The 26,187-nt window shown below is 64.4% G+C and overlaps 7 protein-coding genes across 7 annotated transcripts; 3 read left to right on the plus strand and 4 right to left on the minus strand.

Annotated features, from left to right (window-relative positions):
* Positions 1-585: 585 nt before the first annotated feature.
* On the minus strand, positions 586-3,190 carry CHLRE_08g385675v5 (uncharacterized protein). Its single transcript, XM_043065363.1, has one exon. The coding sequence runs from the start codon at positions 2,942-2,944 to the stop codon at positions 2,726-2,728; it is 219 nt and encodes a 72-aa protein (XP_042922364.1). The 5' UTR covers positions 2,945-3,190; the 3' UTR covers positions 586-2,725.
* Positions 3,191-4,960: 1,770 nt separating this feature from the next.
* On the plus strand, positions 4,961-10,752 carry CHLRE_08g385700v5 (uncharacterized protein). The gene is made up of 9 exons (XM_043065364.1): positions 4,961-5,497; positions 5,569-6,225; positions 6,315-6,413; positions 6,776-6,878; positions 7,422-7,539; positions 7,862-7,998; positions 8,210-8,342; positions 9,238-9,307; positions 10,215-10,752. The coding sequence occupies exons 2-9, from the start codon at positions 6,055-6,057 to the stop codon at positions 10,371-10,373; spliced, it is 990 nt and encodes a 329-aa protein (XP_042922365.1). The 5' UTR covers positions 4,961-5,497; positions 5,569-6,054; the 3' UTR covers positions 10,374-10,752.
* Positions 10,753-10,754: 2 nt separating this feature from the next.
* CHLRE_08g385750v5 (uncharacterized protein) lies at positions 10,755-11,900 on the minus strand. The gene is made up of 3 exons (XM_043065365.1): positions 11,669-11,900; positions 11,029-11,579; positions 10,755-10,871 (listed from the first exon to the last, which is right to left on the minus strand). The coding sequence occupies exons 1-2, from the start codon at positions 11,852-11,854 to the stop codon at positions 11,079-11,081; spliced, it is 687 nt and encodes a 228-aa protein (XP_042922366.1). The 5' UTR covers positions 11,855-11,900; the 3' UTR covers positions 10,755-10,871; positions 11,029-11,078.
* Positions 11,901-11,953: 53 nt separating this feature from the next.
* On the minus strand, positions 11,954-17,790 carry CHLRE_08g385800v5 (uncharacterized protein). Its single transcript, XM_043065366.1, has 7 exons — positions 17,500-17,790; positions 16,972-17,171; positions 14,347-16,677; positions 13,916-14,008; positions 12,984-13,712; positions 12,720-12,815; positions 11,954-12,457 (listed from the first exon to the last, which is right to left on the minus strand). Exons 1-7 carry the CDS (start codon positions 17,558-17,560, stop codon positions 12,281-12,283), a joined length of 3,687 nt encoding a protein of 1,228 aa, XP_042922367.1. The 5' UTR covers positions 17,561-17,790; the 3' UTR covers positions 11,954-12,280.
* A 167-nt stretch (positions 17,791-17,957) lies between these two features.
* On the minus strand, positions 17,958-22,090 carry CHLRE_08g385850v5 (uncharacterized protein). Its single transcript, XM_043065367.1, has 8 exons — positions 21,634-22,090; positions 21,448-21,557; positions 21,147-21,346; positions 20,394-20,500; positions 19,851-19,947; positions 19,473-19,641; positions 19,014-19,261; positions 17,958-18,745 (listed from the first exon to the last, which is right to left on the minus strand). The coding sequence occupies exons 1-8, from the start codon at positions 21,965-21,967 to the stop codon at positions 18,361-18,363; spliced, it is 1,650 nt and encodes a 549-aa protein (XP_042922368.1). The 5' UTR covers positions 21,968-22,090; the 3' UTR covers positions 17,958-18,360.
* Positions 22,091-22,210: 120 nt separating this feature from the next.
* Positions 22,211-23,532, plus strand: CHLRE_08g385900v5 (uncharacterized protein). The gene is made up of 2 exons (XM_001694241.2): positions 22,211-22,513; positions 22,778-23,532. Exons 1-2 carry the CDS (start codon positions 22,290-22,292, stop codon positions 22,878-22,880), a joined length of 327 nt encoding a protein of 108 aa, XP_001694293.2. The 5' UTR covers positions 22,211-22,289; the 3' UTR covers positions 22,881-23,532.
* Positions 23,533-23,580: 48 nt separating this feature from the next.
* CHLRE_08g385950v5 (uncharacterized protein) lies at positions 23,581-26,142 on the plus strand. The gene is made up of 5 exons (XM_043065368.1): positions 23,581-23,624; positions 24,460-24,552; positions 24,757-25,470; positions 25,639-25,734; positions 25,998-26,142. The coding sequence occupies exons 1-5, from the start codon at positions 23,622-23,624 to the stop codon at positions 26,112-26,114; spliced, it is 1,023 nt and encodes a 340-aa protein (XP_042922369.1). The 5' UTR covers positions 23,581-23,621; the 3' UTR covers positions 26,115-26,142.
* Positions 26,143-26,187: the final 45 nt, after the last annotated feature.

The following is a 26,187-nucleotide window of genomic DNA, read 5'->3' on the forward strand; positions in this document are numbered from 1 at the left end:
ACTTCGGACTACGGATTTGACATGCTGGCAAGGTGCCCATAAGGTTAGATTCCTAGTCGGACTTTTGCCCCGACCGGTTTTGCGGGGTTGAAGCGAGTGCAAATTTGGACGGTGCCCACAACGCGGGTGAGACCGGGTTGGGTCAGCGCGAGAGGCTGGTGCTGACAACTGCTTTGTTTCGGGCATGTTTCGCATCTGCACCGCTGGGGGCAAGTTCAAGCCGATCGCCCCCGTACACCCCGCTAACCGACCCCAAGTAATCAAAACCGCACAGGGCGAAGGCGGTCCCGTCACGGCCGATCCGTGCAGATCCGTGCGAGTGGACGAGGGGGGCTGGCGGGGGAGAAAAGGCTGAGGTCCCCTAAGGCCCCCGGTGAACCCCACCCGCTACTGACTGGTTTCCTCTTGTGCTGCCTGGTAGCTACGACAACCTCTTCTGGCATCGTGCGCATTCGTTTCCGTGAGCATCATGCCCCCGGGGAACAGCTGAAAAGGCCGCGGAGACTGCAAGATGTACCTAAACCCGAGCCACCGACTGGAGGTGAGCCGTGAGCGGCTTGGACCTATCACCCTTGATGACGCGCGATGTGTAGTCCTTTACAATTCAACGGTGTCGCGCCGCAGTTGCTTGCCACTGGACGCAACATCGCCATCCTACCCACCGAACCTTACTAAGCACCGACCATCAATTAACGTATGTTCACGGGCGGTCGGGGGCGATCACGCCCACGCCTGCGCCTGAAACACCCTTCGCTCCTGCATTGTACTAAATCCCCCCGTACTTCCAACTCTGTATCTACCGCTGTTTGTTGAAAAAGCACGAACAAAACTTGCATGTATATAATACGCACCACGATTGGTGGCGGGAATCTCGTCAAGTAACGTGCCTACCACGCAAGCGCCCGCATACATTGGGCAGCCCATGCCACCAGACCTTCTCAAGTCACCAAAGTCTCCTCACACACTCTTTTACTATGCACTGCCATGCCCAAATGCAATGCATGTGCGCAATAGCGTGCCTACCGCCAGTCTCGCCGCAACAGCGCCCCGTGTCTCATGGAGCACATGGAGCACCGACCCAGCCTGTGCACCACCTGAACCAACCGCCAGCAAAAACCTCAATCAAAGACCATGAATGCTATGATTTCGAGCCGTCGTGTCCTTCTCTCGTGCGCAGCCTCGGTGGCCCACCACATTGTCTTGCCTGGTTCACCATGTAGCCAGCGACGCAAGCATAACCTTCACAGCCCGCGCCAAGGCAGGTGCAATCGTCCCATCTCCTCGCCCTAGCCAAGAACAGGCCGCAATACGCCTCAATCATCGCACGTATGTCGCCTGGCCCTACCCAAAACATATACAACGCCCGCCGCTTAAGAAGCCCTACTCGAAGGCTTACCAGCATACACCAACCCAAGCTCAAGGTGAACCACCGTCCCAACATGTCTTGTGTGAAACCGTAAATGCATCACTGTGCATCCGAATTGCCTTTCTGCGCCTTTCCGCCAGCCAGTCAGAGTTTGATACAACATACAAACGGCAAGAAAGGAAGGAATCCGGAATCCACCATGGAGAATGGTGCACTGGCTCACCTGTACGCGGTGCAGCCAGGACATGTGCCTAGCCACAGCCCGCGTTTGCACAGAAGATAGTCAGCACGCAAGCCAACACAGCAACAAACTGGTTAGCAATTCAAGCGCCTCGCATCTAGAGATACTGCATGTCTGTTCACGTCAACAAGCACAACTGGTCGGGTTATGCCACACCAACCCAACACAACAGAGGGTTGCAGAAACACCAAGCGCGTACATCAACACGTGGTCCTCCGGGCGGACACCAACTTTCGCCAACATACCACGCCACCAAAAGCAAACAGGTTATCACCACGGCGCGTCGTGCACACCGGCCTGCGGCCGCGGCATTCCGCCGCCCTCATGCTCACAGCCCTTCCGTCCTTCACGGCATCAAGTATTCCTGCACACATTCCTGCACAGGTCGGGCCCTGGCTGCGTGCTCACGCACGTATGCTGCCACCCCACCCGACCACCCCAAGCGTGTTCGGTAAGCCATCCAAAACAACAAGCGATTCGTCTTGCTATTATTACTACACTCTCATCGGATCATCGTCCCCCCTGTGTTTCCTCGGGCGCGTGGCTGCTGTCAACACCATGCCTCCCCTCGCCACCTGTGCCAGCCCTCAAGCCAAAGGGTTCCCTGACTGCCCCGCAGCGTGAATATGCACGCCATTCATGGACATCTAGGCTGAATGAAGGAATCTGTCAAGTCGTAGTTCAATCAAACTATGAGATATCTCCAGGCCGCACCTTGGCGCGGTCAACACGAAACCCGCGTTCGTGGAATGGCACAGAAATTTCGCAGTCTTATTCACACTTAGTACACAACGCCGCACCCAATATAATTTGTGATGACAGCCGCGCGGCAGCGATCAGAATCAGAGCCTGACCAAGGGCCTTGGCTCCCGCATGCAATAGTAAACTTGCACCGACACGGCACGGCGCCCCTAGAAACGACTGCATGCGCTTCAGCCTGTCTTCCGTGCCTAGAGCGGGCTCTCGACACAGGCCGCACCCGGAAACATCACTGACGCAAGTGTAGAGCCCGCAGGGTTGTAGCCCCGAAACGCGAGCGCAAAATGGTGCATTCAACATGCCATTAGGCCTGCGCATTATGCGCCGGTACTGATGGCCGGCTGCGTCATTGTTGCGAGTCAAACGCCAGTGCGCTGGCCTGTTCGCCGCTTGGCTAATGCGGCTTCCGCCTGCTGGAAATAACCGTCGATTTCAGCTCTTGATGGTGCGCCGAACAGGCTGCGTGCAACGCCTGCCGCTTGAAGGGCTGCGAGACAAGGCTCCCCGGCCATGGGTGCAGGCGGGTGCGGAACGTCCAGTGCACCGTCCTGCGCGACGCCTTGTCCCAACACCGGCATGTTTAGACTACGTGCACTAGCCCAAGCATGTGGGAGCGGTGGCGGAGCTTGGAGCGTCGTCAGAGGCAAGTTGCTTGGTGTCGCGTCCATAGTTTCGTTTCTAGTTGCAGTCAGCAGTCATAAGTTATGGTAGAGGTCTAGTGTTATGAGCGCAAGTAAGTTTATGACTATGCAGCCCGCCGAGCGCTATGTTGGGCGGAGCCTGATCGACCACCTCGAGCCCTGTGCTGCATCGGCTTAAACCCCATTCTTATCTGATGCTGGCTTTGAGCTATATGCTTCTAGATTCTCCGTGGGGCGACTTAGCCACTTAGGCCCCTGATGCTACGCGTGCTTCTTCGCAACGCACCGTCAGCCGCACATCAAGCATTAAGAACATAAAGTCGTTTAAATCGGTGCTATGGTGCATCTTGTAATAGCCGCCCAGCGTGGTTCGTCGTGACGACAAAAAGGTGACGGCTCTATAGGCAAGACAGTCGCCGAAACTGGCATCACAAACAGCAGCGGTGCTCCTGAGCGCGCAGAGTTGATCGCTTCGAAGAGGCTGGACATAGCGCCGCTCACGAATTCCAACTACCCGGTGTCTTCGGGGGGGGGGGGGGGGCGCTGGCAGCTCGTGACTCCGTGGCACGCACCCTTCAGCTTGCCCTTGAAACAAGAAAGGTATGGCTCTTCCTCTCAAGGGGAGCAGTGGGCTGTGCCGCGACACCACAATACCACATTGGCGGTGTCGGAGGCCGAATTACCGAATGTCCGGGTCGGTTTGTACGTTTCTCGGGCGGCGCCGCGCGCTCCTCCTCCAAGAGTCCAAGGAATTCAAGTCCGTCGACGAGGAGAGGCCGCTTCGGCAGCCGATAGCCCCCATACACCCCTGTGCGCGGAGTCACACGGACTTTGTCCGCGGGAGGGTTCGCAGCAAAGTCGGGGTTGGTGGAGTTAAGTTGGGCCCTGATAGCATGTGATGGCTCGGCGTCTTCGGGTGCTGGGACTGTCCCCTCTGTAACATCCGCATTCATACACCCCGCTAACTGACCCCAAGTAATCAAAACCGCACAGGGCGAAGGCGGTCCACGCGGGTACCACCAGGCGGCTGGATGGGGTCTACGGGAGCCCCTTCTTCCGCGGGCCTTTTCACTATGAGCAATAACTCGTACAAGGATGCTGACCCGACCTACCCCCCACAATTCGATAGCGCTCTATCCGCCTGGCTAGTTAGATGTCTTCTACGAGCTATTGCCCGTGGTGAAAACTGGGCTGCCGTCCGGGGGTGCGTTTTCCCAGCCAAACCCGCACGTTGGACGTTGCCCCGGGGCAAATCCTACCGCATCATCATCAGCCAGAAGTGGTCGGCAAAGGTCCAAATTATGCTTATCGGGGCTCAAGTCGCGAAATTGACCGAAGCCCATGTCTCGCATATGCGCTGTTTGGGGCCTGAATCTATTGCCGTCGACATTAATTCTCGTATAGATGTAATCAAAATAGCTTCAGGCTAAGTTGGCGGGGTCCTGGCGAGCGCGACATATAGCATTTCAACTTGAGCTCTCGCTCAAAATTATGCCCGAGCACCATCCAGGGACCTTATTATGTGTAATGGGATGTCAATTCATGGTCGGGGCGACAGTCTGGGCATAGACCTTGCGATCCCGCCCTTGACCCCCGGAGTGGTACCCGCGTGAGGCGGTCCCGTCACGGCCGCTCCGTGCGAGTGGGGCGCGACGCCTGGACGAGGGGGGCTGGCGGGGGAGAAAAGGCTGAGGTCCCCTAAGGCCCCCGGTGAACCCCACCCGCTACTGACTGGTTTCCTCTTGTGCTGCCTGGTAGCTACGACAACCTCTTCTGGCATCGTGCGCATTCATTGCAGCTGTCAGCTGTACGCCACTGCATCGTCGCCAGCCTCGCCGCGGCACATGGGGGGGGGGGGGGATGCATGCAGCGGCGCCCATACTTACCACGCTTGGCCGGCGCCAGTACATACTACCAGCACAGCTCGCCCGGTGCAGCCGCCGTTCAGCCCTTTAATCAGCCCGCCCCCAGCTAGGCAGCCACCCTGCTTCACTTGCTCGGCAGCTTTGGCCGGCATCGGTTACTGACATCCGCCACGCCGCTTCTTTCTTCTCCCGTTTCTTTCCGCTTGCCCACGCATATGCTCCATGGGCGCCCGCGGATGCCTGGCTTCGTTCCAGGTGGGTGCATTTTGTGGGTTACGCGTTGTCGCGGCGAATGGCAGCAGCCCAGTTGCGAGCTGGAACACGTCCGCCCCTGCAAGCGGCAGCAGTCTCCACGACACTCGGACTCCGTTTGGCGTGCCGAATGCGGAGCAGCGTGGAGCGCGCACCGGTGTCTCGTCTCGAAGGTAACAAGTAACCGCATTGCCGCTGACACTAACTTGTTTCGTGACGTTTATTGCTAGCCTGGAGCTCGCGACGGCGTCTTGCATTCGCATTCACTAGCAAACACTTCGCATTCATTTCCGTGAGCATCATGCCCCCGGGGAACAGCTGAAAAGGCCGCGGAGACTGCAAGATGTAACTAAACCCGAGCCACCGACTGGAGGTGAGCCGTGAGCTGCTTGGACCCATCAACGACGGCACCCTTGATGACGCGCAACGGCGCGCTGTTTGCAGGCCCAGCGCACACGCCTGGATGACAGCACGCCGCCGCCCTCGGCACTCGTGGACCCCTACTGCTATGGCCTGCACTATGCGGTCTCTTTGTTTCCTCGTCAGAGAGGTTACAATCACCGGCGCTTTAGCACGAGCCCCACTGTCACTGGTGCGGAATGATAGGAGGCGACAGGAAACCCGGGAAACGGGGAAACGGCGGGATCAAAGACGGACACACACACACACACCCCGTCGCGTAGGCATACCCAATATGTATGGCATCTATTTAAGTCACCTCCACGACAACGCAATCCTGTGTAGACTGCCTTGCAGAGCTGAAGTCTTCACCCAGCTCATTACATTTACAGCTGTGGTGACAACGAACATCAACTTGTGTACCTGAAAAAGCAATTGCGGTGTCCATAGTCTTCACCGTGTGAGGGTGATTAAGGGCGGGGCACAATTCCTGAGGCAGCTCAAGCCCCGCCCCGAGCACAGCAACCAAAAATGAGTAATACAATTGGAAGGTCAGAAAAGTCGGTGGCTTTGGAAAAGGAGGCGAAGGAGCTCTTGAAGAAGGCGAAGGGCTTGACGGTGCCATCAATTCTTGAGCTTCGCATCAAGCCTGACTGGGAGGCCGCCGCACCTCTTTTGGACAAAGCTGCGCTGATGTACAAGGTGCGCTCAGTGGGGGCTCGCAATGCAGCCACGTTCGCCTCTGTGTTTGGGCGTCACCCATCGTGTCTTGTTCCGGCGCCCACTCACAGCAAGCGGGCAACCTGGAAAAGGCTGTGGAAGCGTACGAGCGGGCGGCCTACGCACAGGAGCGACTAGGCAGCCAGTGGCACGCGGGCAAGCACTACGAGGTGTGCTCGTGCCGTGTAGTGGCGGGCATGGGCAGTGTGGCCTGGGAGTGGCAGAGGGAGGAGGCGGGATTGCTGCGTGGCCTCATGCCTACCCGCGGCCCCTGCGTGCGACCATATTGCTGTGCAAGTGCATGTCAAGAACCAGCAGCAGCAGCAGCAGCAGCAGCAGCAGCAGCAGCAGCAGCAGCAGCAGCAGCAGCAGCAGTGAAAATTGGAGCGGACATGCGCGGCTTGCCGCGGTCATCCGTGCACGTGACCGCTGCGCCACAGTGCTCGTCCGCTGCCCGCATGCACTCGCGCTGCTGCAGCCGCTTGACCTGACCCCCGCCTCCACACCCGCCCACACACCCGCCACCACCCAGGTGATTGCCGAGCTGTGCCGCAAGCTGGAGCAGCCGGCGCGGGTGGGGCACTACTACAAACTGGCGGCGGACGCATACATGCAGTGCGGCAAGCCCACCACAGGTGAGCCGGACGAAAGGGGGTAGAGGGGGTTGTAGATACCAGCCCACATTAAACCAAATCCAAAGGGGGGGCGGGCAGCCGCCCATGCTAGACGGAGCGATTAGATAAGGGGCCAGGTTCACGGGAGCCTGACCCAAAGTGCGCTAGGAAGTATAACGGTCCATGAAGGATGGGGAGGGGCGTTTGTGCCCGCCGGCTTTGTGAAAGATCTCGAGTGAGGTGAGGGGTGGCAGGGAATACGGTACGGTGGCAAACTTCAAACCCCGCTGGTGAAGACGGTATGAATGGAGTGCCAGATGCGGGGAGCGCCCTTGTGCTCTTACCATACACCTGCATACAAAAACATACACACACGGACGGGTACATATTGAGGTCAGGCCGGCGCTAACGGGGCGCTGCCGCTGAGGGGCGTTGAAAGTGGCCGCTGACCGCCCCTTGTGGCCACCACCTACCCTCCTTCAGAAGCCAGCGGCCTCCTGCGCCCCCTCCGTCCTTCACCTTGGCCCATCCCCGTCTCTCGCCCTCTTGCCCCCCCCCCCCAAGCCGGCGAGTGCCTGTGCCGTGGCGCCCGTGTGCTGGAGGACACGGACCCCGACACCGCCATCAAGCTCTACTACGACAGCCTGGATGTGTACGAGAGCAGCGAGAAGGACGCGTACAGGTGGTCGGGGCTCCAGGCATGAGTAGTTAGAAGAAGGCGATGTTGGATCGGCGCAGCGGGGGCAGGCGCAGGCGGGGCGGCGGGGAAGCGTGGAGTGGGTGGGCGGGAAGGTGGGGTTGGGCGGACATGGATTGAGGGAGGTCCGGCCAGTACGGTACGGCCCTCAGCACCACCACTGCCACCATCCGGGGGCCCAGTCCCACACAACCCCACATCTCCCACCTGTATGTGCCCGCCTGCGTCCCACGTGCCCCCATCACCTCCTGCTCCCTGCGCGCTGCCCCCGCGCCCGCGCCCCCCGCGGCCCCCTCGGTGTCATCAGTGTGGACGCCTTCCGCCACGCCGTCGCCTTCCTGCTGCGCCAGGAGCTGTGGGCGGATGCGGTGGAGGTGCAGATGCGGTTCGGGGCGGTCAGCGAGAAAAACAACGCGCGACACTCCCAGAACAAGGCATACCTGGGTGAGTCACCGCTGGCAACGGCAACATGGGCTGGCAGGGAGCTGGCGGGGAGGCTGAGGAGCAGAGCTGGGGAAGGCCAGACGCGCCGGCGTGGCGTACCCTGACAGGCACACTGCTCGGCCCATTGTGAAGCCCCTGTAACCCGCGCCTCTCTAATGGTCGTGCCTCACCCATCTCCGCTCTCCCCCCCCCCCCCTGTTCCCGGCTCCAGGCGCCGTGGTGACGTGGCTGTGGGCGGGCGACGCGGAGAAGGCGTGGCTGACCTTCCAGGACGCCATGGGGGTGGAGGCCTTCGCGCACACCGAGGAGGCCTTTGCCGCGGATGCGCTGTTCGAGGCGTACAGGTGGGCGGGCGGGGGTGGGGGTAGTTCATTGCAGAACCCATGGCAGGTTGTGTGCCCGAGCCCAACGAAGAAGGGGGGTACATCAATTCCAAACCCATGTTCCAGCGACTCGCTTACCATCGAGTGGCACCCAGGCTCGTGGCACGCTTTAACCCAACGCGCTCAGAGCAAACAGAGCGCAACACTCTTCAGACACTCACATGCGGGGTACCAGAGCAGCACCGGCGCCAGGTCGGGAGCGCCGGCGGCGTGACGAACACGTGGAGGGTGGAATGTGGGGGGCAGCAACGTGTAAGCGTAAAGGTGGTAAGGGAAGCTCGGGCTCATCCTATTTCTGAGCCTGAGGAACTAGTGCGCGCGAGCCCGGGTGCCATAAAGGGAGGCGAAGGGCTGCGCGCAAGTTGATAAGGGTGGAGCTGCCGTGTTACTCAAGGGGTGGGGCAATCACTAGCAGGCGTTAGTCTGGGCGGCGACGAGGAGCGTCGGCCCGGGGGTTTGTTAGTGGGGGCACAAAGGGGGTGCAGTTAGTAACCGGAAGAAGGAAGGGGTTGATAGTTGGTGTGGGAAAGGGGAATGGCGTGGGGCGGGGACAGGGGGTGTGAGGGGGTTGGGGTTTGGGTGGGGTTGGGTGTGCAAGCCGGCGCCCCGTTCAGGGGGAAGGTGGGGGTAGTTGCTGCAGCCCCTTCCCGCAAGGACTCGGGACAAGGGGACCGAATGGTCGTCAAGACGTGCCCGGTGGACTGATGGGATACCGAGGGGAGGGGCCGTGTGGCCACTCCGCACGGTCCGCCCCGCACCTGGTCATGCGTAGGACCCCCTGGCCTGAGCTCTTCACTGTCACGCGCTGTCCCCCATCACCACCTGCCCGCCACCACGGTCTGGGCCTACCACACAGGAACAACGACGCGGACGCCGTCCAGGCGCTGGTCAAGTCCAAGTCCCAGTTCAAGCACATGGACCACTGCGTGAGTGATGCGGCCCAGACCCGCCCCGCCTGTCTGCTGGGTGTACCGGGCTGCAAGGTGCCTAGGGGGACACGGGGCAACGGCAGGGGGGGCCGGGGCGTTGGCGAGGTGGGTGGCTTGGCTGGTGGGCGGGGTACAGCGGAGGCGATGCTGTTGGGGCGTTGGCGGTTGGGGCGTTGGCATTGGCGGTTGCTGAGTGGTGAGCTGTAGATTGCTGATGGGCGGCACAGTGTCCAAGTGACCAAGCGAGTTCGAGTTACACAACCTTGCTAGGTGTATGCCGTACTGCATTGCCCGGCCCCGCGTGTGCATGCCCGCTGGCCTGCTGCACTGCCCGGCCCCGGGGCCGGCTGGCCTCTGGCCCTGCCGACCGCATGCACGGGAGGCATACAACTGCACGCCCCATGGCCGGACCAGCATTTGCGGCATCCCACCGCATCTCACTGCACTGCCGCCATCCAACTAACGAAGTGCTTGCGAGTGAATGCGAATGCAAGACGCCGTCGCGAGCTCCAGGCTAGCAATAAACATCCAACGAGTAGAAACACCAATGCGCACTTCATGTCCAACTTCTCACACACACACATACACACACACACGCGTTCGTCGTCGTCGCGTCGTAAGTAACTCCGTCGCGCCGTCTGGGCGGGCTTCGTTTTGTTGTTTTCTTTTCAACACACGCGTTCGGTCCCCTTGTCCCGAGTCCTTGCGGGAAGGGGCTGCGGCAACGACAGGACACACACACGCACACACACACACACACACACACACACACACACACACACACACACACACACACACACACACACACACATACACACACACACACACACCACACTTGTGCTCTCCAACACTGGTGCCCACACTGTGTTATCTAACACACGCCCGCGCGCGCGCCCGCTCGCAGGTGGCCAAGCTGGCTCTGCGCCTGCCCAACCCCGGCTGCCGCATGCGCCGCATGGCCCGCAAGCTCAACACGCTCATGGCGCAGTCGGAGGAGGAGGACCAGGGCGAGCAGGGCGAGGAGGGCGAGGAGGGCGGCAGGCACGAGGAAGAGCTGCTGTGAGGCGGGCGGAGGCGTGTGCCGTGCACCGAGGTGCCCTGGGGCGCGCTGAGCAGGGCATGAGCGGTGGTGGGCCCTGTTCCCACGGCGGCGCGCCGGTGTCGGGCTGTGCTGTCGCCAGGGCGGGCCGGCGGGGAGGTGGGGTCGGCTGGTCGCGGGCAGGAGAGTGCGTGTGCGTGCTTGTGTCGAGGAGCAGCTGGCAAGGGGGCTGTCCGGGACTACTGCGCGGGGGGGGGGGGGGGGCAGAGGGATGGAAGCGGGGGGTGCCGCACGATGTGTGGAAGTAGCGGAAGCTGTGAGGCTTGCGTGCGACGTCACGGCCACCGGCCGTGAAGCAAATGTGGTGGAGGCGGTACGGTGTACGAATAGATACGGTTCGACTTGCAATGAAAACGGACCCCTGACCGTCGCCCCCTAGGGCCAAGCATGCACTGCCTCCACCTGTGCACGACATTCAAGGCCTTGCCTGGCTAGGCCTCTTGCCACAGCGCCGCGCCTCACCTGGGGCCGCGAATTGAAATATGAATTGCTTGGAGGTGGGCGGAGCGGGAGAGTCCGGAACCGCTCTCAGACCAAGGCGCAATGCACTTGTCGTGGGCGGTGCAGCACAGGGTGGGGGGGGGGGCAGCGGAACCGCAGGCCCATGACCCCATCTCACCATCTGGCCTGCGCCCGCACGGCTCCACCTGCTGTGGTTCGCCCAGCGCCTCACGGGTGCTGCAGTCGAGCTGCCAGCTCCGTTGCAATGACCTCCGCTGCTGGGAACACCAGCTCCTGGCAATGGGGCCCGTCCGCGGGGGTGACCTCACCAGCTACTGCCGCCGCCGCGCCATGCCCAGCCCCCTGCTGCTGCCGCCGCTGCCTGGGCTCCACCACGGCCCACATCTCCTCCGGCTGGACTTCCAGCGCGGCCAGCTGTGAGCCCAGCAGCGAGGGCGGCATGAAGTGGCCGCCGGCCGCCGCCCTGGCCGCCAGCCGCCGCCGCAGATCCGCCTCGCTCGGCTGCAGCAGGATGTAGGCAACACGGGAGGCGCCGGGGCTGGAGGGCGTGGCAGCAGCGGCGGTGATGCCCGTGCTGGCTGCAGCGGTGCTGGTGCATGACCTGGCGGCTGTAGAGTGTGGGTCGGGCGCGCCCCAGCAAAGCAGGTTGCGGTACACGGGCTTCAGCGCCGAGCAGCTCACAACCAGCCGATCACCAAACTCCAGCGCCTGCGACCAATGTTGACTTTCATGGTGTCATAGATTTACGACGATGGCAACGCGAAGCAACTTGAAGTTCTTGCGAGCGTAGCCCTGACCTTGGCAATGCGCTCGCGAATTCTATAAAGCCACGGCCACCGGTCCTCGTCAGTGAGCGGAATGCCACTACGCATCTTGGCAATGTTCTCGGGCGGATGCAGCTCATCGCCCTCCAGGAACGGAGCGCCCAGCGCTCGCGCTAGTGCGGTCCCGACACTAGACTTGCCGCATCCGGCCACGCCCATCACTACGAACACCAGCGGATCAGGCGCGCCGAGCGGCTCCATTACGGCTGCGTGTTGTGATGTATCGTGGCCGTTGTAATGGACCAGGCAGGATTACTGACGAAGGATTGATTACAGTCCGCATTTTTGCGCCGGCCCATGTGGCCCATGTCCACACGGATGCCTGATGTCTAGCCTAATCAGCGCCTATACCAAGCCAGCCCTAGAGCACCCTAGCCTACTCCAGCCTAAGACCAGCGCATGTGACTGCTCCTACCTTGCACCTACCTGCACGAACTGCCATCCCGGCTTCCCCGCCAGCCTTATGCACGTCCTGTCTTCCGGTTGCAGCCATCACCCAACCACCCGGGGCCACCTGTCCTCCCCAGCGCGCCGCACACCACATGCCCCTGCTCCCGCCCAGCAAACCCCGTGCACGTGCCGCCCCTATTCCTGCCCAGCCTCCTGCACCTGCTGCGCCTGCGCCTGCGCCGCCTGCTGCTGCTGCTGGCTGCTCCGCCGCGCCGCCGCCGCCTGCTGCTGCCTGCGGCGCTTGCCCACCTCGGCCTCCACCAGGCCGCCCAGCTGGTACTTGGCGTGCGCCTCGCGCATACTGGCGCACACCTGTGGGGGGGGCCGGGGGGCGGGGTGCGGCCAGGCAGTAGGTGAGGGCAGTGTCATCGTAACTCCAGGCAGCGGCCGAGTCCAGCACCCCCGGGTGGGCACTGGGCAGGTAACATGGGCGCTGGCAGCCCATACCGGATGAAGAGCCAGTCAACCCGTTAGAGCCGATGGCATTCCAAACTGCGAGTCATCCCGCTGCCCCCCTAACCTAAGCCCCGCACATCTAACCATCGCCACCTCCTTCCTCCAACCCCCCTCTCACCGCTGCCAGTGCCGCTGGCGGCAGCTGCTGCCCCGGCGGCAGTTTGGCTGCGGCCAGTCGCGCCGCCACCTGCCCCTCGCGCAGGCAGTGGAGGTGCTGCAGGGCAGGGAACGGGCGAGGGCATGGGGGTCCAGGCTTACATGAGGCGAAGGGGCGGCAGGAATGAGGGGCGCGGGCCCTCCGTGATGACGGACATGGACGCATGCGCCGCCAGTTAGCACGCTCCCCCGCGCGCCTGGCTCCAAACCCCTCGCCCCTACCCACCGGCTGGCTGAGCCGCACGTCCCGGTCCGCCGCCACCAGCTCCAACAGGCTCCACGCCAGACCCTCGCGCGCGTTGCGCAGCCGCAGCTGCGTCAGCCCCTGCCGCGCCAGGTGCGCACGCAGCCGCGCCTCCAGACCCGCGCCCACACGCAGCGGACCCTGTAGCACTGCAGGCGGCGCCGACGGAGCAGGCGCAGGGGCGGATTGGGCTGCGGTCGCCAGGCCCACCGGCACAGCGGCGCTGGGCCCGTTGCCGCGGGCATCAGCAGCAGCGCCCGGCGCTACGCCGCCTGAGCCTCGGCGCCGCGGGGTGCCACCGGCGGCCGGGCTGGGTGCCGCCGCGGCAGTGGCGGCGGCTGTTGCTGCGGCTGCGGGGCCGGCCAGCACCTGGTTGCGCCCGTGCGGCCGGGGTGAGGCCGGCGCCCCCGCCACTGCCGCCCCCGCCACTGCCGCCCCCGCCACTGCCGCCCCCGCCACTGCCGCCGGTGCACCTCCGGCGCCGTCCTCGTTGCCGCCGCCGTGTGCCGGCTGCTGTCGGGGCTTGCTGCGGGTCTGCTGGCGGGCGATGAATGCTTCCATGTCGTACTTGGCGGCCGCGCCGCGCATCAGACCAGACACCCGCTCCACCAGGGCAGGGCTGGGGGCGCCCCCGCCCCCGCCCCCGCCTTCCGGCTGGAGCTGCGCCAGGAAGCGCACCGCCGCGGTCCAGTCCAGCGGCGCACCCGGAGCCTGAGGGCGGGTGCATGGGGCAGCAGGCAGGGTGCTGGGCAGGAGTGCCGCCAAGGCACGGGGATGGATATGCCCCACTGCTCATGGACCCACCAACCTGCAGCCCCATAACCCTCATCCATATTCACGCGTTTTTCCTCTGCCCCCCGGCCTCCTCTCCTGTCTCATCCCGCCCCCCTCCTGTAATCCTGTCCCCTGCGCACCGTCTTGCCCAGCGCCAGCCCGTATGCCGCCACGTCCCGCAGCGTCCAGGCCAGGCCCTCCTTGCGGCAGTGCGACTTGAGCATGGAATTGCCCTGGGGGGCCAGGCGGGGGGGGGCGGGGGGCGGCGAGGTGTGGTGAGGTGGCTATTGCATATCCTAATTGCAATGCACCCAGACGCAGGGGAGTGGGGAGAGGAGGGCGAGCAAATCAGCTGTAAACGGCTGTGTCGGGTCAGACTGACTGGGCCGGTTGACCTGAGACCCGAGCATAGAAGGCATCAGCATTATTGCCGGTGCAACAAGGAGAGGTGCTGCCCCGCCCCCCCCCTTACGTCCGCACATAACAAAGGCTCACGCCCTTCTTTCATGCATCATGCATACCCGCTGAAAACCAAAACGCATCCACCGGCTCCCCTGCCGCGCAGCCTCACCATCTTCTGCAGGTGCTTGCGCAGTTTGCCCTCCAGCGCCGCACTGCTGCGCCGCCGTTCAAACTCCCGCCGCAGCGCCGCCACACCCGCGGCAGTCGACCGCACCTGGGCGCCCGCAGCCGCCTGGTGCCCAGCGGCGCCGCTGGCCGCCGGGACCGCCGCAGCAGCGGCAGCAGCCCCCACACCGCCGCCGTGTGTGCCTGGTTGCTGCGCGTGCGCGTCCGACGGCCGGCCCCGCTTGGGGGACCGCAGGACCTCCGCCGCCGCACCAACCCGTGTGCGCCCGGCAGCAGCCGTCAACCCAGCAGCAGCACCCGCAGCAGCAGCACCCGCAGCGGCGGCTGGCACCAGCCGCACAGCACGGAAGGGGGATGGCTGCGGCGACTGCGGCTGGCTGGGCCCCTCCGCGGCAGCAGGGGCGGCAGGCCCAGCCGCCAGGGGCGGACCCTGCGGGCCCTGTCCCTGTTCCTTCCCCTGTTCCGGCTCCTGCTGCGGCGGCCGTTTTGGTTTCTTGGGCCGCTGCTCCGGCACCCCTGCGTGTGTCGGCTGAACCCCAGACGCCCGCCCGCTCGGCCCTGCGCCCGCACCAGTGCCAGCCAAGCATACCCCGTGCACGCCGCCGCCGCCGCCAGCGGCAGCTGCAACGGCTGCCTCCGCCGGCCGCTTCTGCACACGCTGCCAGCCGCCGCCGCCGGGCGAGAGTGGCTGCAGCAGCGTCTGGCGCAGCGCCTGGCGGTCGAACCTGGGGCTGGGCTGTTGCGGCCCTGGCCCAGGTCCCGACACTGGCTCCTGCTTGATCCGCACTTGCTGCGGCGCCTGTGCCTGCGCGCCCGTGGCTGCCTCCGGGTCAGACTGCTGCTGGCGATTGCGCTGCTGGTCCCGCCGGCTGCTAGTGGTGGTTGCGGCCGCGGTGGCCTGGCGGCCCCACAGCGGCGGCCCCTCCTGGTCGGTGCAGGCGGTGCCCAGCGTCCCTTCCTCGCTGTCGGCGCCCCCGCCCCCGCCCCTGCCACTGATCCGTTCCCTTCCGGAGGCAGCATTGCCACCGCTGCCGCCACTGCCACCGCCGCTCTCACTGTCACTCTCGATGTCACTCTCACTGCTGCTGCTACTGCTGCTACTACCACTGCTGGTGGTGCCGCTAATCTCGCTGCTGCTGGAACTGTTGCCTCCATTGTTGCGCTCGTTCCTGCCGCCCACACCGCCGCTCGTACCAATGCTTCTGCTCTTGCCGCCGCTGCTCTTGCTGCCGCTACCGCTGTCTGAGTCGCTGCTGCTGCTGCTGCTGCTGCTCTTGCCGCTTTTGCTGCTCTCCAGCTCCGAGTCACTACTGCTGCTGTCGTTGCTGGCATTGCGGGTGCTGCTACTGCTGGTAGTGGTACTGTTGCTGCTGGTGCTGCCGCTGTCACCGCCACTGCTGGTGTCGCGGTCTGACGCGCGGTGGTGGTGGCTGCTGCCGGAGGTCACCTGGCTGCGACTGCGGGCCGCCGCCGCCTGGCTTGAGTTATCCGGCCCGCCGCCGCCAGCCCGCCCTTCAGCCGGGGCCGGGGCCTGCGCCCGCCCACACCCGGGCGCCGTGCCGGCCACCGCACAGCTGGTATCATCCTGCGCCCCGGGCTGGGCTGCCGCTGCCTGGGAGGGCTGCCACGAGCCGGCGGCGTCGGCCCCCTGCTCGGCTTTAACGGGGAGGCGGACGGGGCCCCACGTCTGCGTGGCGCAGGTGCGCATGCTTGGTCGCCGCGTGGGGTCTTGGGCCTGCAGTTGCGGCCGCGGCAATGGCGCGGACAGGTTACGCCGGCCGTCGCCGCCAGCCGCCGCTCCGCCTGGCGCGCTGGGGCCTGCTCCTCCGCCTGAGGAGGCGCGGGCGAGTTTGCGCGGCGGCGTGGCGCCCACCCCCACCTCTGACGTCATCGCCGCGCTCAGTCCCGCCGCACCTGCTGCTGCGGCAGTTGTCGCTCGCCCGGTTCCCCCGCCCGTGCCTCTCCCCTGCGCTGCTCCCCCTCCGGTGCCAGCTCCTGCTGCTGTGGCTGCTGCCCTAATAGCGGAACCACCGGCTCCATCTTTCCTGGCCCCAACCCCTGCAGCGGCCTTGCCCCCGGCTGGCGCAGTTGCCGCTGGCGCCGGAAGCAGCTGAGCTGCCCGCCCCGCCTGCGCCTGCGCCGGCAGCCCCGTCAGCAGCACGCCTCGGGCCTGCAGGAAGCCGCCCACTGCCTCCGCCAGCCGGCTGTCCCGCCAGCGCGCCGCCATGTGCGCCGCCACCGCGCCCAGCGCCGCCTCACCGCCCGCCACGTCGGCCAGGTCCAAACCGCCATCCAGAGCCACCCACACCGCGGCCTGTACAGCGGTCAGCCGGGCGGGGCAGGGCGGACAGGCGGAGGGTTGGGGGCTTGCGTTGGCAACGCGCTCGGCAGGTCGGCGCAGGAGAGAATTACAAGGGCATATCGCAAGCGTCACGTCGCATAGCTTACACTGTCTTGCGTGTTTCCTCTGCTTTGCTCTCGAACAAGCACGGATTGCACCGCGCACACTGTCCAAGCCCAGCCCTAATGGCCTGTATGTTGAACACGTCACTTGCCGGCAGCCTACAGCACACTTAGCCCCCGCACGCCCTGCCAGGAAGCCACCCGCCTCGTGGAAATCCAGCTCCTGCAGTGTGCGTGCGGGTGGCGTGCCGCGGCGGCGCAGCGCCTCAAGCGCCGTGGCGTGGCCGAACGCCGCCAGCTGGCCCAGGGTCCAGGGCAGCCCGGTCTTGCGGTCCTGGCTGCGCAGTGCGGTCATGTTGAGGTGCGACCGCACGTGGTCCTCCAAAGCCAGCCGCGTCTCGTCCACTGGGGGTGCGGGTGCGGGATGGTGGCCGTTGCGCGCCAGTCAGGCGCGGTGGCGAACGAGGGCGCGAGAGGCGAGAGGGCAGGGCGCCGCGTCAAGAAGGGGGGCGAGTTTTGAACCCGGCTGCCCCTCGCCGAGCGTAGTCCTGCCGCTTGCTTCTCAACTCAGGTATTTATGAAATTGATGAGCAGAGCGGTAGGACGCTGTTATGTCTGTGCAAGCATGTATCAGTGAAAGCAGCGCGGGCGCCCAAGCTTTGTAGCTAGCGTTCACCCGTTCTGTCAGCTCTGCCCCTGTCCCTACAAATTGCAAGGCGCTTTAGAAACTCACCTAACTTGCGCTTCCTTCCTCCGCCTGGAGCCCATCCACCAAGCAACGGGGAGCCCAGCATGACCCTGTGCCGGCGCTTAGCTTACTGGCCTCAAATCAGTCAGAACAGATCAGTTGTTTAAATTGTCAAGCGTTTGCATAGTTGCGTGGACACCGCTTCGGCAAGTACCGCTTTCAAAGCTGAAGAGCAAGCCGGTGTGCACACGCCCTTGCGTTCATCTTATGGCTTTTACTTTGAAGTTTGCTAAAGTCGATCACACCTCGCAGCTGGGCAGATATGATGGATGAGAGGATATGATGGGACTCGCTCGCGCTCGCGCATGCTGTTCGCCTGTTCCCACTGATCCTGATGCAACCCTGTGCCACGCTGTGCCACGCCGCGCGAGCCCGGCCCCGAAGCGATGAGCCACCGCGTGCCCCATCGAGTGCCTCTGGTCTGCCTGAACTCGCCCCAAACAGCTGACACGCCTTTACATATGCCACTGCAGCCAGCTGCCAGCACGGTTGCTGGGCGCGCCTGCACGCACACCCTCAAGCGCCGTAAACCGGCGCTCCGGCTGCAGGCCAGATTGTGAGACCGCGCAATGCCCGCCTCCACTTGCCTCCCATCCTTGCGTTCCTGTTCACCCCATCTTGCACTTCCTAGCCTGTCGTGTCCATTACTCATCTAGCATGTCTGTATGTCCTGCCTAAGGAATCAGTACACGCACCAGGTGCCTTACTACTCTTCCAGTGAGCTACCCACAGACCCCACTCGTCCAAGGTCAGTTGTATGCCATCAGGCGCTTGTCAACCAGTCACGTTGGTCATGTTGTACAGGTACTCAGGTCCCCCCTCAGCTCACGCCCCGTCAGCTCACTGCTATCGCGGCTTCTGCTGCTGCCATCCCTGCTGCCCCGGTGGCTGCCCTGGCGGCGGGCCTCGTGCGCCACTTCCATAGGAGCCTTGCGGTGGGCCGCCCGGGGCCCCAGGCCGAAAGGCCCCCGGCGCGCCGCCAGCCCCTGGCCCGTACTGCCCGCCCCGCCCTCCATCTGGCCGCTGTCCCTGCTGCGATGACTGACCCGGTGGCGCCATGCCGTAGCCGGCGCCGCCCCCGCCGCCCTGCACCTGCCGCCCACCGAAGCCACCCGCCGCGCTGCCGCCCGCGCCACCCGGATAGGACTGCGGCTGCGGGGGTCGTGACGTGCCGGGGCCCGGCCCACCGCCCGGGTAGCCCTGCATGGAGCCGCCCGGCACCTGGCCGTACCTGCGCACCACACGAGCGGTAAGGGTGGAAGCCAGATGAGCGGACAGGAGAGACATCGTTTTGTGACATTATGACGAGCATTCACAAGGCGCGCCTACGCTCGGCCACCAGCATGGATCTTGTGCACGTCCCCGCACCCGGTCGCGTAATCATCGCCTTCCTATTAGCACCACCCCTCACCGTGACCCCTCACCCTATGCCCCGCCCAAGCTCGCCCTCCAGCCCGCACCCCGCAAGCCCCCAGCCTCTCTTAAACCTTGCCACCCACCTTTGCCGCTTGGGGTCTGGCCCCTGCTGGGAGTAGGCGCCCATGTTGGAGTAGCCGCCGCCCGGCCCGCCGCCGCCCGGCCCGCCACCGGGCACGCCCGGCAGCGGCATGGGCTGCCCCACCGCCGCCGTGGTATCGCGGTGCGCCATATCGTTGCGCCGCTTCTTCATCGTGAACTCATGCCCGGAGCCGCGGCAGGGCAGCTGCTGCGGCTCGCAGGGCATGGGGTCCTTCCACAGGTAGTCGTCCTGGGAGTGCGGGCGGACCTCAGCTGGGTGAGTGAAGGGACCCGCGCGGGTTGCTCAGGGCTTCGGGTCCTTTGACCCCTGCTGCCGCCCACCTCGGACACACAGTCGTCGCCTTTCGTCACGCTGCCTCCACCTCATCAGAGCGGTCCGCCACCCTTCTGACATGCACCCCGACCCTCCCCAACCCCACCCCTCACACGCCCAAGCTCACCATGATGGAGTCCTGCGCCTTGATGCGGCGCTTGGGGTCCAGGCACAGCATCTTCTCCAGCAGGCAGATGGCGGCGTCGCTGATGGTGCGCCCCGGACCCGCCTTGGAGCGCAGCGTCTCACGCAACCGGTTCTTTGCCGGGTAGCGCGACAGCGGCACGTTGGCGTAGCTGCGGGGAATGGCGGCGCCCGGGGTAAAGGGTCGATGTGAAGAAATGAGCGTTACGGGAACTTAGCTGCGCTCATGCGGGTGGCGGCTTCAGGAATGGATGCACGGGACCAGCCCTTGTACCCGAGGGGTGCAGGAGGCCTCTCCTAGCAGCAACACCAACCATACGGCCCAGCACCAACCCACGTCTTGCGACAGCAGGCAACCCACTTTTTGAGGTTCAGCGCAGTGACGCCCGGCCAGGCGGCCTCTGTCGGTGGCCCCATGATGTGAAAGATTTTGTCCATCTGGTCAAGGTCGTCCTTACCTGGGTGACGCCAAAACCCGGGACAGGGGGCAGGAGTGACGTCAGCCGTGTGCAATGGAACGCCCACGACGTCCTAACAGCCCCCACCATACGCTGCGCAACCCGCAACCGGCATCACAGTAACCCCGCTGCGTCCTCAACCCATCCCCTTGCTGTCGCTGTTTGGGACCAAGCTGGGTCGGGGCCCCGGCTGCGCAACATGAGAGTGGGCGGTGCACGCTCGCCGCAGCGCTGCTAGGGCACATGGCACCGCAATGTCGAGGTAATCCATGTCGGCCTTCATCATGCCGGACAGCATCCTATCCAGCCCCCGCCTAGCCAGCAGGCATAATAATGCCCTTGCAACACGACCCCCACACGCATGCCTCCAGCCCCATGCATCACTGAGAGCAGGTTGCCCCTTGCAGCACATGGCGCAGAGTTCCCAGCCCTCACGCCCCACCCACCCGGGAATAGCGGCTTCCCGGTGAGCAGCTCCGCAAAGATGCAGCCCACGCTCCACATGTCCACCTCGCCGCCGTACTTGTTGGCACCCAGCAGCAGCTCGGGAGGGCTGCGGACAGAAGGGGCCGTGAGGCACCGGGAGGTGAGGTGGGCGGCAAGTTGACCGGGCGGCGGCTTGCGGAGGCTGCACGAGCTGTGCATGCAGTACCCCTTGTCGCCGGGACGTGCAGCTATCCCTGCCAGCCACGCACAACGCTGGCTAAGCGTGAAATTGTATGGTGAAGCCGCAGCCCGCAGCCGCGCGCCGGCAGCGATGGGCCTTCCATCGCCGAAGCACCGTGCACGCACGCCAGGCAGACTAACAAGGTTCGCGCCGGCCGCCCCATGGCCGCAACCGGCGGATTGCTGGCATATGGCCCTGCTGGCTGACCGACATACTGTCGTTCGACAATCATTCTAACCGAGCGCCGGGCCCCTCCCGCCGACCGTCGTTGCCGCCGCAGCTCCCGCCCGCGAGGGCAGTTCCCATCTAATTGCCGCTACTAAAGCTCTCCAACCGCCAGTAATGTGGCGGTCTGCCCGCCCAAAGCCCTCTGGCTACCGTGCATTGGCCCGCGTAACGCCCCTGCCACAACCCGGGTCTGCACCGGCAGTCTGGCCCCAGGTTCACCGCTCCGCCTGCCGCCCACATCCCTGCCGCAGGCCTCCCTTGCATACTATCCTCCTCCATCTTCCAGCACACGTGCCGCACTCACCGGTACCACAGCGTGATGACGCGGTTGGTGAAGCCCGCCTCGTTCTCCGCCGTGTAAGGTCGCGCCAGACCAAAGTCCGCCAGCTTCACGACGCCTTTCGCGTCAATAAGGATGTTCGAGGCTTTCAAGTCGCGGTGCAACACGCCGTTGCTGTGGCAGTAGGCCAGCCCGCGCAGGAGCTGCTTCAGAATGCACTTGACCTGCGCGGCGGATGGACCGCAGAGACGCCCCAGGGGCATGACTTCTGGTCCTTTACCACCGCAACCATACCAGGGTTCGCCCAGGAGCCGTGTGCTCGCACCTGCGGCTCGGTGAACTGGTATTTGGTCGTCTCCATGAGACCCGTCAAGTCGAAGTCCGCGTAGTCAAACACCATGTAGATAGAACCCTTGAAGTTGTTGTTCTTGTGGACTGCGCGAAACGGGCAGGCTCGTCAGGGCTGGTGCGCACACTGACACGATTACCCGCTCCCAAGACCCCAACTCACTTTCCGAGCGCACGATTTCCCGCAGGTTGACCACGTTAGGGTGCGAGAGCTGGCTGAGGATCTTGATTTCACGGATAGCGGTAATGGGAAAGCCCTCCTTCTCCGTGTCCATGCGGATCTTCTTCAGCGCCACCTTGTCGTTTGTTTTCCGGTCGTGCCCCATAAACACCTGCCCATACGTGCCCTCTCCAATCTGCTTGTCAACACTAAATACATACGCGCTGTGAATGGAGCGCGTGCCGCCAAACACGTCGTCGCTCGCGTCCGTGAGGTGGGGCATCTCTATGCGGGTTAACGGCGTTGAGGACTGCTGATTGGTCATATTGGCAGCCATTTCGTTGCGTTCACTAGTGCTTCGGCGCCGGCCTACTAGGGCCGGGCCTGTGTGGAGTTCGCAACCGAGCGAAGAGCAGGTAAGAGACAGAAATTGTAGGTAGGCTACAGTATGTCGCTGACGTTGTTCAATAACAACGCATTGTCAAACAAAAGGACAAACATACGGAGAACAGCTTCATCATGCGCGGCCGCATGCAGAATTTTTTATGCGTGCACCATCACAAAAAGATACTACAACTCTCTTTATAAGGCACTTTGCAGCTAAGCGTCGCAAAACACAGCCCCAGAACTGACCCCAGAACTGACTGCACTCAAGCAGGATGGGCATCCTCCAACGCTTTTCCCTCGATAATGCGCTGCCGCTATTGTCCGTAGCTTCTAAAACATTGCGGGGATACTGCACCGTGGCGAACTCAGAGGCGGAGAAGGCCATTGCAGCGAAACTTAAGGCAGGGCTGACGGGCGTGACGCGCGTGGAGGTGCAGGACACCAGCGGCGGGTGCGGCGCCATGTACCGAATCGCCATCCAGGCGGCCGACTTCAAGTAAGTACACCCGTGATAAATAGGGACGGGTGGAGGTTTCAGTCGAGGGGTGAGGCACGGGTAAGCAGCACATAAAAGCGCTGCCCGACTCCCTTGCCAAGGCTGCTGCACCAATCCACTCGACCTCGTAGGCGACGAAGCAGTCCGTAAACGACCCTACTAGTTTTGCTTCCCGCCTGACATCTGCCTTCTACACACCTACGCCACTGACACAGCCGGCACACACACGTACATACCGGTACACACACACGCGCACTGCTGCAGGGGCCAGTCCATTGTGAAGCAGCACCAGCTGGTGCACAAGCTGCTGGCGGACGACCTCAAGCAGTGGCACGGCCTCACACTGGAGACCAAGGCCGCGCACTAGGGAGGCAGGGCGGACCCAGTAGAGGAGGCAGGGATCGTAAATGTAGCCAAACCGAATATGGGCAGGGTTGTACCGACGAAGGTGCCATTAGAGGAGCCGGTGGGGCAGCTGATGGAGGTGCCGATGGTGGTGACGCGCTGGCAGCGGAGTTGTAGAGCAGAGGTACTGCGTGCAACACCAGCAGCAGTAGCAGGTGCTCTGACTGGGTGCACAGTGTGCACAATTTGGGAGAGCGGGACTCCGCGGACATGGGGCCGCGACGGGCATAAGTCAATGATCTTCAAGCGCGTGTTGTGCAGAACATGGTGAGTCTAGGGAAATGGAAGCAGGAGGCTTTCAAACTGTAACTGCTTTCACGTAGGCAGATGTGAAGCAACAAGTGCACTCGGTACTATGGGGCAGTGAGGTGGATGAGCACGCGCAGTGTTCACATGTTGAAGTCGGTCACGTTGGAGCTAGAGAACGGCAAGCCGTACCTTAGGCACACGAGGACAGTGGTGGATGGCTCAAGTGGATCATCGTAGGCTTCTCATGGACGACTGACACCACTGTCCACTGCTACGTTTCCCTTGGAATGCTAGAGCGCGTGCTTGCGTTTACCACGCCCTATGTGCTCAAGTCATCTCTCACAAAACGCTCATGATGTTTTGCCCTCATTGCACGACGCATCCCTTGCTATGTTCAGGACAGAGGCGAAATCCGTGGACCTTCGGCGTCAGAGACTCGGATTCATGTGCTAAAATGGTGCGGATACAGTCCACTTGTCCAATAGAAAGAGAGCACGGGGAACCATCTCCCTTGAGCTCTTCGGCAGCGTGTCAGCATGGGCCCAATCCAAACCCCCTGTCCCAATTCTGCTGAAACTGTTCTCGACTCGAGCGTCCTGTGCGGCTGGTGCCAGCCGCCGCTGCGGGTGCTGCTGCTGCGGGTGCTGCTGCTGGGTTGACGGCTGCTGCCGGGCGCACACGGGTTGGTTCGGCGGCGGAGGTCCTGCGGTCCCCCAAGCGGGGCCGGCCGTCGGACGCGCACGCGCAGCAACCAGGCACACACGGCGGCGGTGTGGGGGCTGCTGCCGCTGCTGCGGCGGTCCCGGCGGCCAGCGGCGCCGCTGGGCACCAGGCGGCTGCGGGCGCCCAGGTGCGGTCGACTGCCGCGGGTGTGGCGGCGCTGCGGCGGGAGTTTGAACGGCGGCGCAGCAGTGCGGCGCTGGAGGGCAAACTGCGCAAGCACCAGCAGAAGATGGTGATGCTGCGCGGCGGGGGAGCCGGTGGATGCGTTTTGGTTTTCGGCGGGTAGACATGATGCAGGAAAGAAGGGCGTGAGCCTTTGTCAAGTGCGGACGTAAGGGGTGGGGGCGGGGCAGCACCTCTCCTTGTTGCACCGGCAATAATGCTGATGCCTTCTATGCTCGGGTCTCAGGTCAACCGGCCCAGTCAGTCTGACCCGACACAGCCGTTTACAGCTGATTTGCTCGCCCTCCTCTCCCCACTCCCCTGCGTCTGGGTGCATTGCAATTAGGATATGCAATCGCCACCTCACCACACCTCGCCGCCCCCCGCCCCCCCGCCTGGCCCCCCAGGGCAACTCCATGCTCAAGTCGCACTGCCGCAAGGAGGGCCTGGCCTGGACGCTGCGGGACGTGGCGGCGTACGGCCTGGCGCTGGGCAAGATGGTGCGCAGGGGACAGGATTACAGGAGGGGGGCGGGGTGAGACAGGAGAGGAGGCCGGGGGGCAGAGGAAAAGCGCGTGAATATGGATGGCGATTATGGGGCCGCAGGTTGGTGGGTCCATGGGCAGTGGGGCATATCCATCCCCGTGCCTTGGCGGCACTCCTGCCCAGCACCCTGCCTGCTGCCCCATCCACGCCGCCCTCAGGCTCCGGGTGCGCCGCTGGACTGGACCGCGGCGGTGCGCTTCCTGGCGCAGCTCCAGCCGGAAGGCGGGGGCGGGGGCGGGGGCGCCCCCAGCCCTGCCCTGGTGGAGCGGGTGTCTGGTCTGATGCGCGGCGCGGCCGCCAAGTACGACATGGAAGCATTCATCGCCCGCCAGCAGACCCGCAGCAAGCCCCGACAACAACCGGCACACGGCGGCGGCAACGAGGGCGGCGCCGGAGGTGCACCGGCGGCAGTGGCGGGGGCGGCAGTGGCGGGGGCGGCAGTGGCGGGCGCGCCGGCCTCACCCCGGCCGCACGGGCGCAACCAGGTGCTGGCCGGCCCCGCAGCCGCAGCAACAGCCGCCGCCACTGCCGCGGCGGCACCCAGCCCGGCCGCCGGTGGCACCCCGCGGCGCCGAGGCTCAGGCGGCGTAGCGCCGGGCGCTGCTGCTAGTGGCCGCGGCAACGGGCCCAGCGCCGCTGTGCCGGTGGGCCTGACGTCCGCAGCCCAATCCGCCCCTGCGCCTGCTCCGTCGGCGCCGCCTGCAGTGCCGCAGGGTCCGCTGCGTGTGGGCGCGGGTCTGGAGGCGCGGCTGCGTGCGCACCTGGCGCGGCAGGGGCTGACGCAGCTGCGGCTGCGCAACGCGCGCGAGGGTCTGGCGTGGAGCCTGTTGGAGCTGGTGGCGGCGGACCGGGACGTGCGGCTCAGCCAGCCGGTGGGTAGGGGCGAGGGGTTTGGAGCCAGGCGCGCGGGGGAGCGTGCTAACTGGCGGCGCATGCGTCCATGTCCGTCATCACGGAGGGCCCGCGCCCCTCATTCCTGCTGCCCCTTCGCCTCATGTAAGCCTGGAACCCCATGCCCTCGCCCGTTCCCTGCCCTGCAGCACCTCCACTGCCTGCGCGAGGGGCAGGTGGCGGCGCGACTGGCCGCAGCCAAACTGCCGCCGGGGCAGCAGCTGCCGCCAGCGGCACTGGCAGCGGTGAGAGGGGGGTTGGAGGAAGGAGGTGGCGATGGTTAGATGTGCGGGGCTTAGGTTAGGGGGGCAGCGGGATGACTCGCAGTTTGGAATGCCATCGGCTCTAACGGGTTGACTGGTTCTTCATCCGGTATGGGCGGCCAGCGCCCATGTTACCTGCCCAGTGCCCACCCGGGGGTGCTGGACTCGGCCGCTGCCTGGAGTTACGATGACACTGCCCTCACCTACTGCCTGGCCGCACCCCGCCCCCCGGCCCCCCCCCACAGGTGTGCGCGAGGCGCACGCCAAGTACCAGCTGGGCGGTTAACCCCGGTCCAGGGGAGGCCCTCCCCTGCCCCGGCCCGAGACCAGGAGACGGTGAAAAGGCCGCAGACACGTTCTGACGGGTGCTGACATTCCGTGTCACTGACGGCGCTTCCACTCCATTCCACTCTTCAACAGCATACATTTCGCAAG

Source organism: Chlamydomonas reinhardtii, chromosome 8 (genome assembly GCF_000002595.2).
Source record: "Chlamydomonas reinhardtii strain CC-503 cw92 mt+ chromosome 8, whole genome shotgun sequence".
Lineage (NCBI taxonomy): Eukaryota > Viridiplantae > Chlorophyta > Chlorophyceae > Chlamydomonadales > Chlamydomonadaceae > Chlamydomonas > Chlamydomonas reinhardtii.

Bases quoted from the DNA above. Each gene is read 5' to 3' on its own strand.
- CHLRE_08g385675v5 (XM_043065363.1), bottom strand. From the start codon at position 2,944: ATGCCGGTGTTGGGACAAGGCGTCGCGCAGGACGGTGCACTGGACGTT.
- CHLRE_08g385700v5 (XM_043065364.1), top strand. From the start codon at position 6,055: ATGAGTAATACAATTGGAAGGTCAGAAAAGTCGGTGGCTTTGGAAAAG. The intron at 7,540-7,861 runs GTGGTCGGGGCT...CGGTGTCATCAG, and splicing joins AGCGAGAAGGACGCGTACAG to TGTGGACGCCTTCCGCCACG. The intron at 7,999-8,209 runs GTGAGTCACCGC...TCCCGGCTCCAG, and splicing joins CCAGAACAAGGCATACCTGG to GCGCCGTGGTGACGTGGCTG.
- CHLRE_08g385750v5 (XM_043065365.1), bottom strand. From the start codon at position 11,854: ATGGGCGTGGCCGGATGCGGCAAGTCTAGTGTCGGGACCGCACTAGCG. The intron at 11,580-11,668 runs GTCAGGGCTACG...CATTGGTCGCAG, and splicing joins TTCGCGAGCGCATTGCCAAG to GCGCTGGAGTTTGGTGATCG.
- CHLRE_08g385800v5 (XM_043065366.1), bottom strand. From the start codon at position 17,560: ATGCTGGGCTCCCCGTTGCTTGGTGGATGGGCTCCAGGCGGAGGAAGG. The intron at 17,172-17,499 runs GTGAGTTTCTAA...CCGCACCCCCAG, and splicing joins AGGAAGGAAGCGCAAGTTAG to TGGACGAGACGCGGCTGGCT. The intron at 12,458-12,719 runs GTGAGAGGGGGG...CCCCCCCCACAG, and splicing joins CGCCAGCGGCACTGGCAGCG to GTGTGCGCCAGTATGCGCGA.
- CHLRE_08g385850v5 (XM_043065367.1), bottom strand. From the start codon at position 21,967: ATGGCTGCCAATATGACCAATCAGCAGTCCTCAACGCCGTTAACCCGC. The intron at 21,558-21,633 runs GTGAGTTGGGGT...CGTTTCGCGCAG, and splicing joins GGAAATCGTGCGCTCGGAAA to TCCACAAGAACAACAACTTC. The intron at 19,262-19,472 runs GTGAGCTTGGGC...CCGCACTCCCAG, and splicing joins AGGCGCAGGACTCCATCATG to GACGACTACCTGTGGAAGGA.
- CHLRE_08g385900v5 (XM_001694241.2), top strand. From the start codon at position 22,290: ATGGGCATCCTCCAACGCTTTTCCCTCGATAATGCGCTGCCGCTATTG. The intron at 22,514-22,777 runs GTAAGTACACCC...GCACTGCTGCAG, and splicing joins ATCCAGGCGGCCGACTTCAA to GGGCCAGTCCATTGTGAAGC.
- CHLRE_08g385950v5 (XM_043065368.1), top strand. The intron at 24,553-24,756 runs GTGCGCAGGGGA...CGCCGCCCTCAG, and splicing joins GCCTGGCGCTGGGCAAGATG to GCTCCGGGTGCGCCGCTGGA. The intron at 25,471-25,638 runs GTGGGTAGGGGC...CCTGCCCTGCAG, and splicing joins ACGTGCGGCTCAGCCAGCCG to CACCTCCACTGCCTGCGCGA.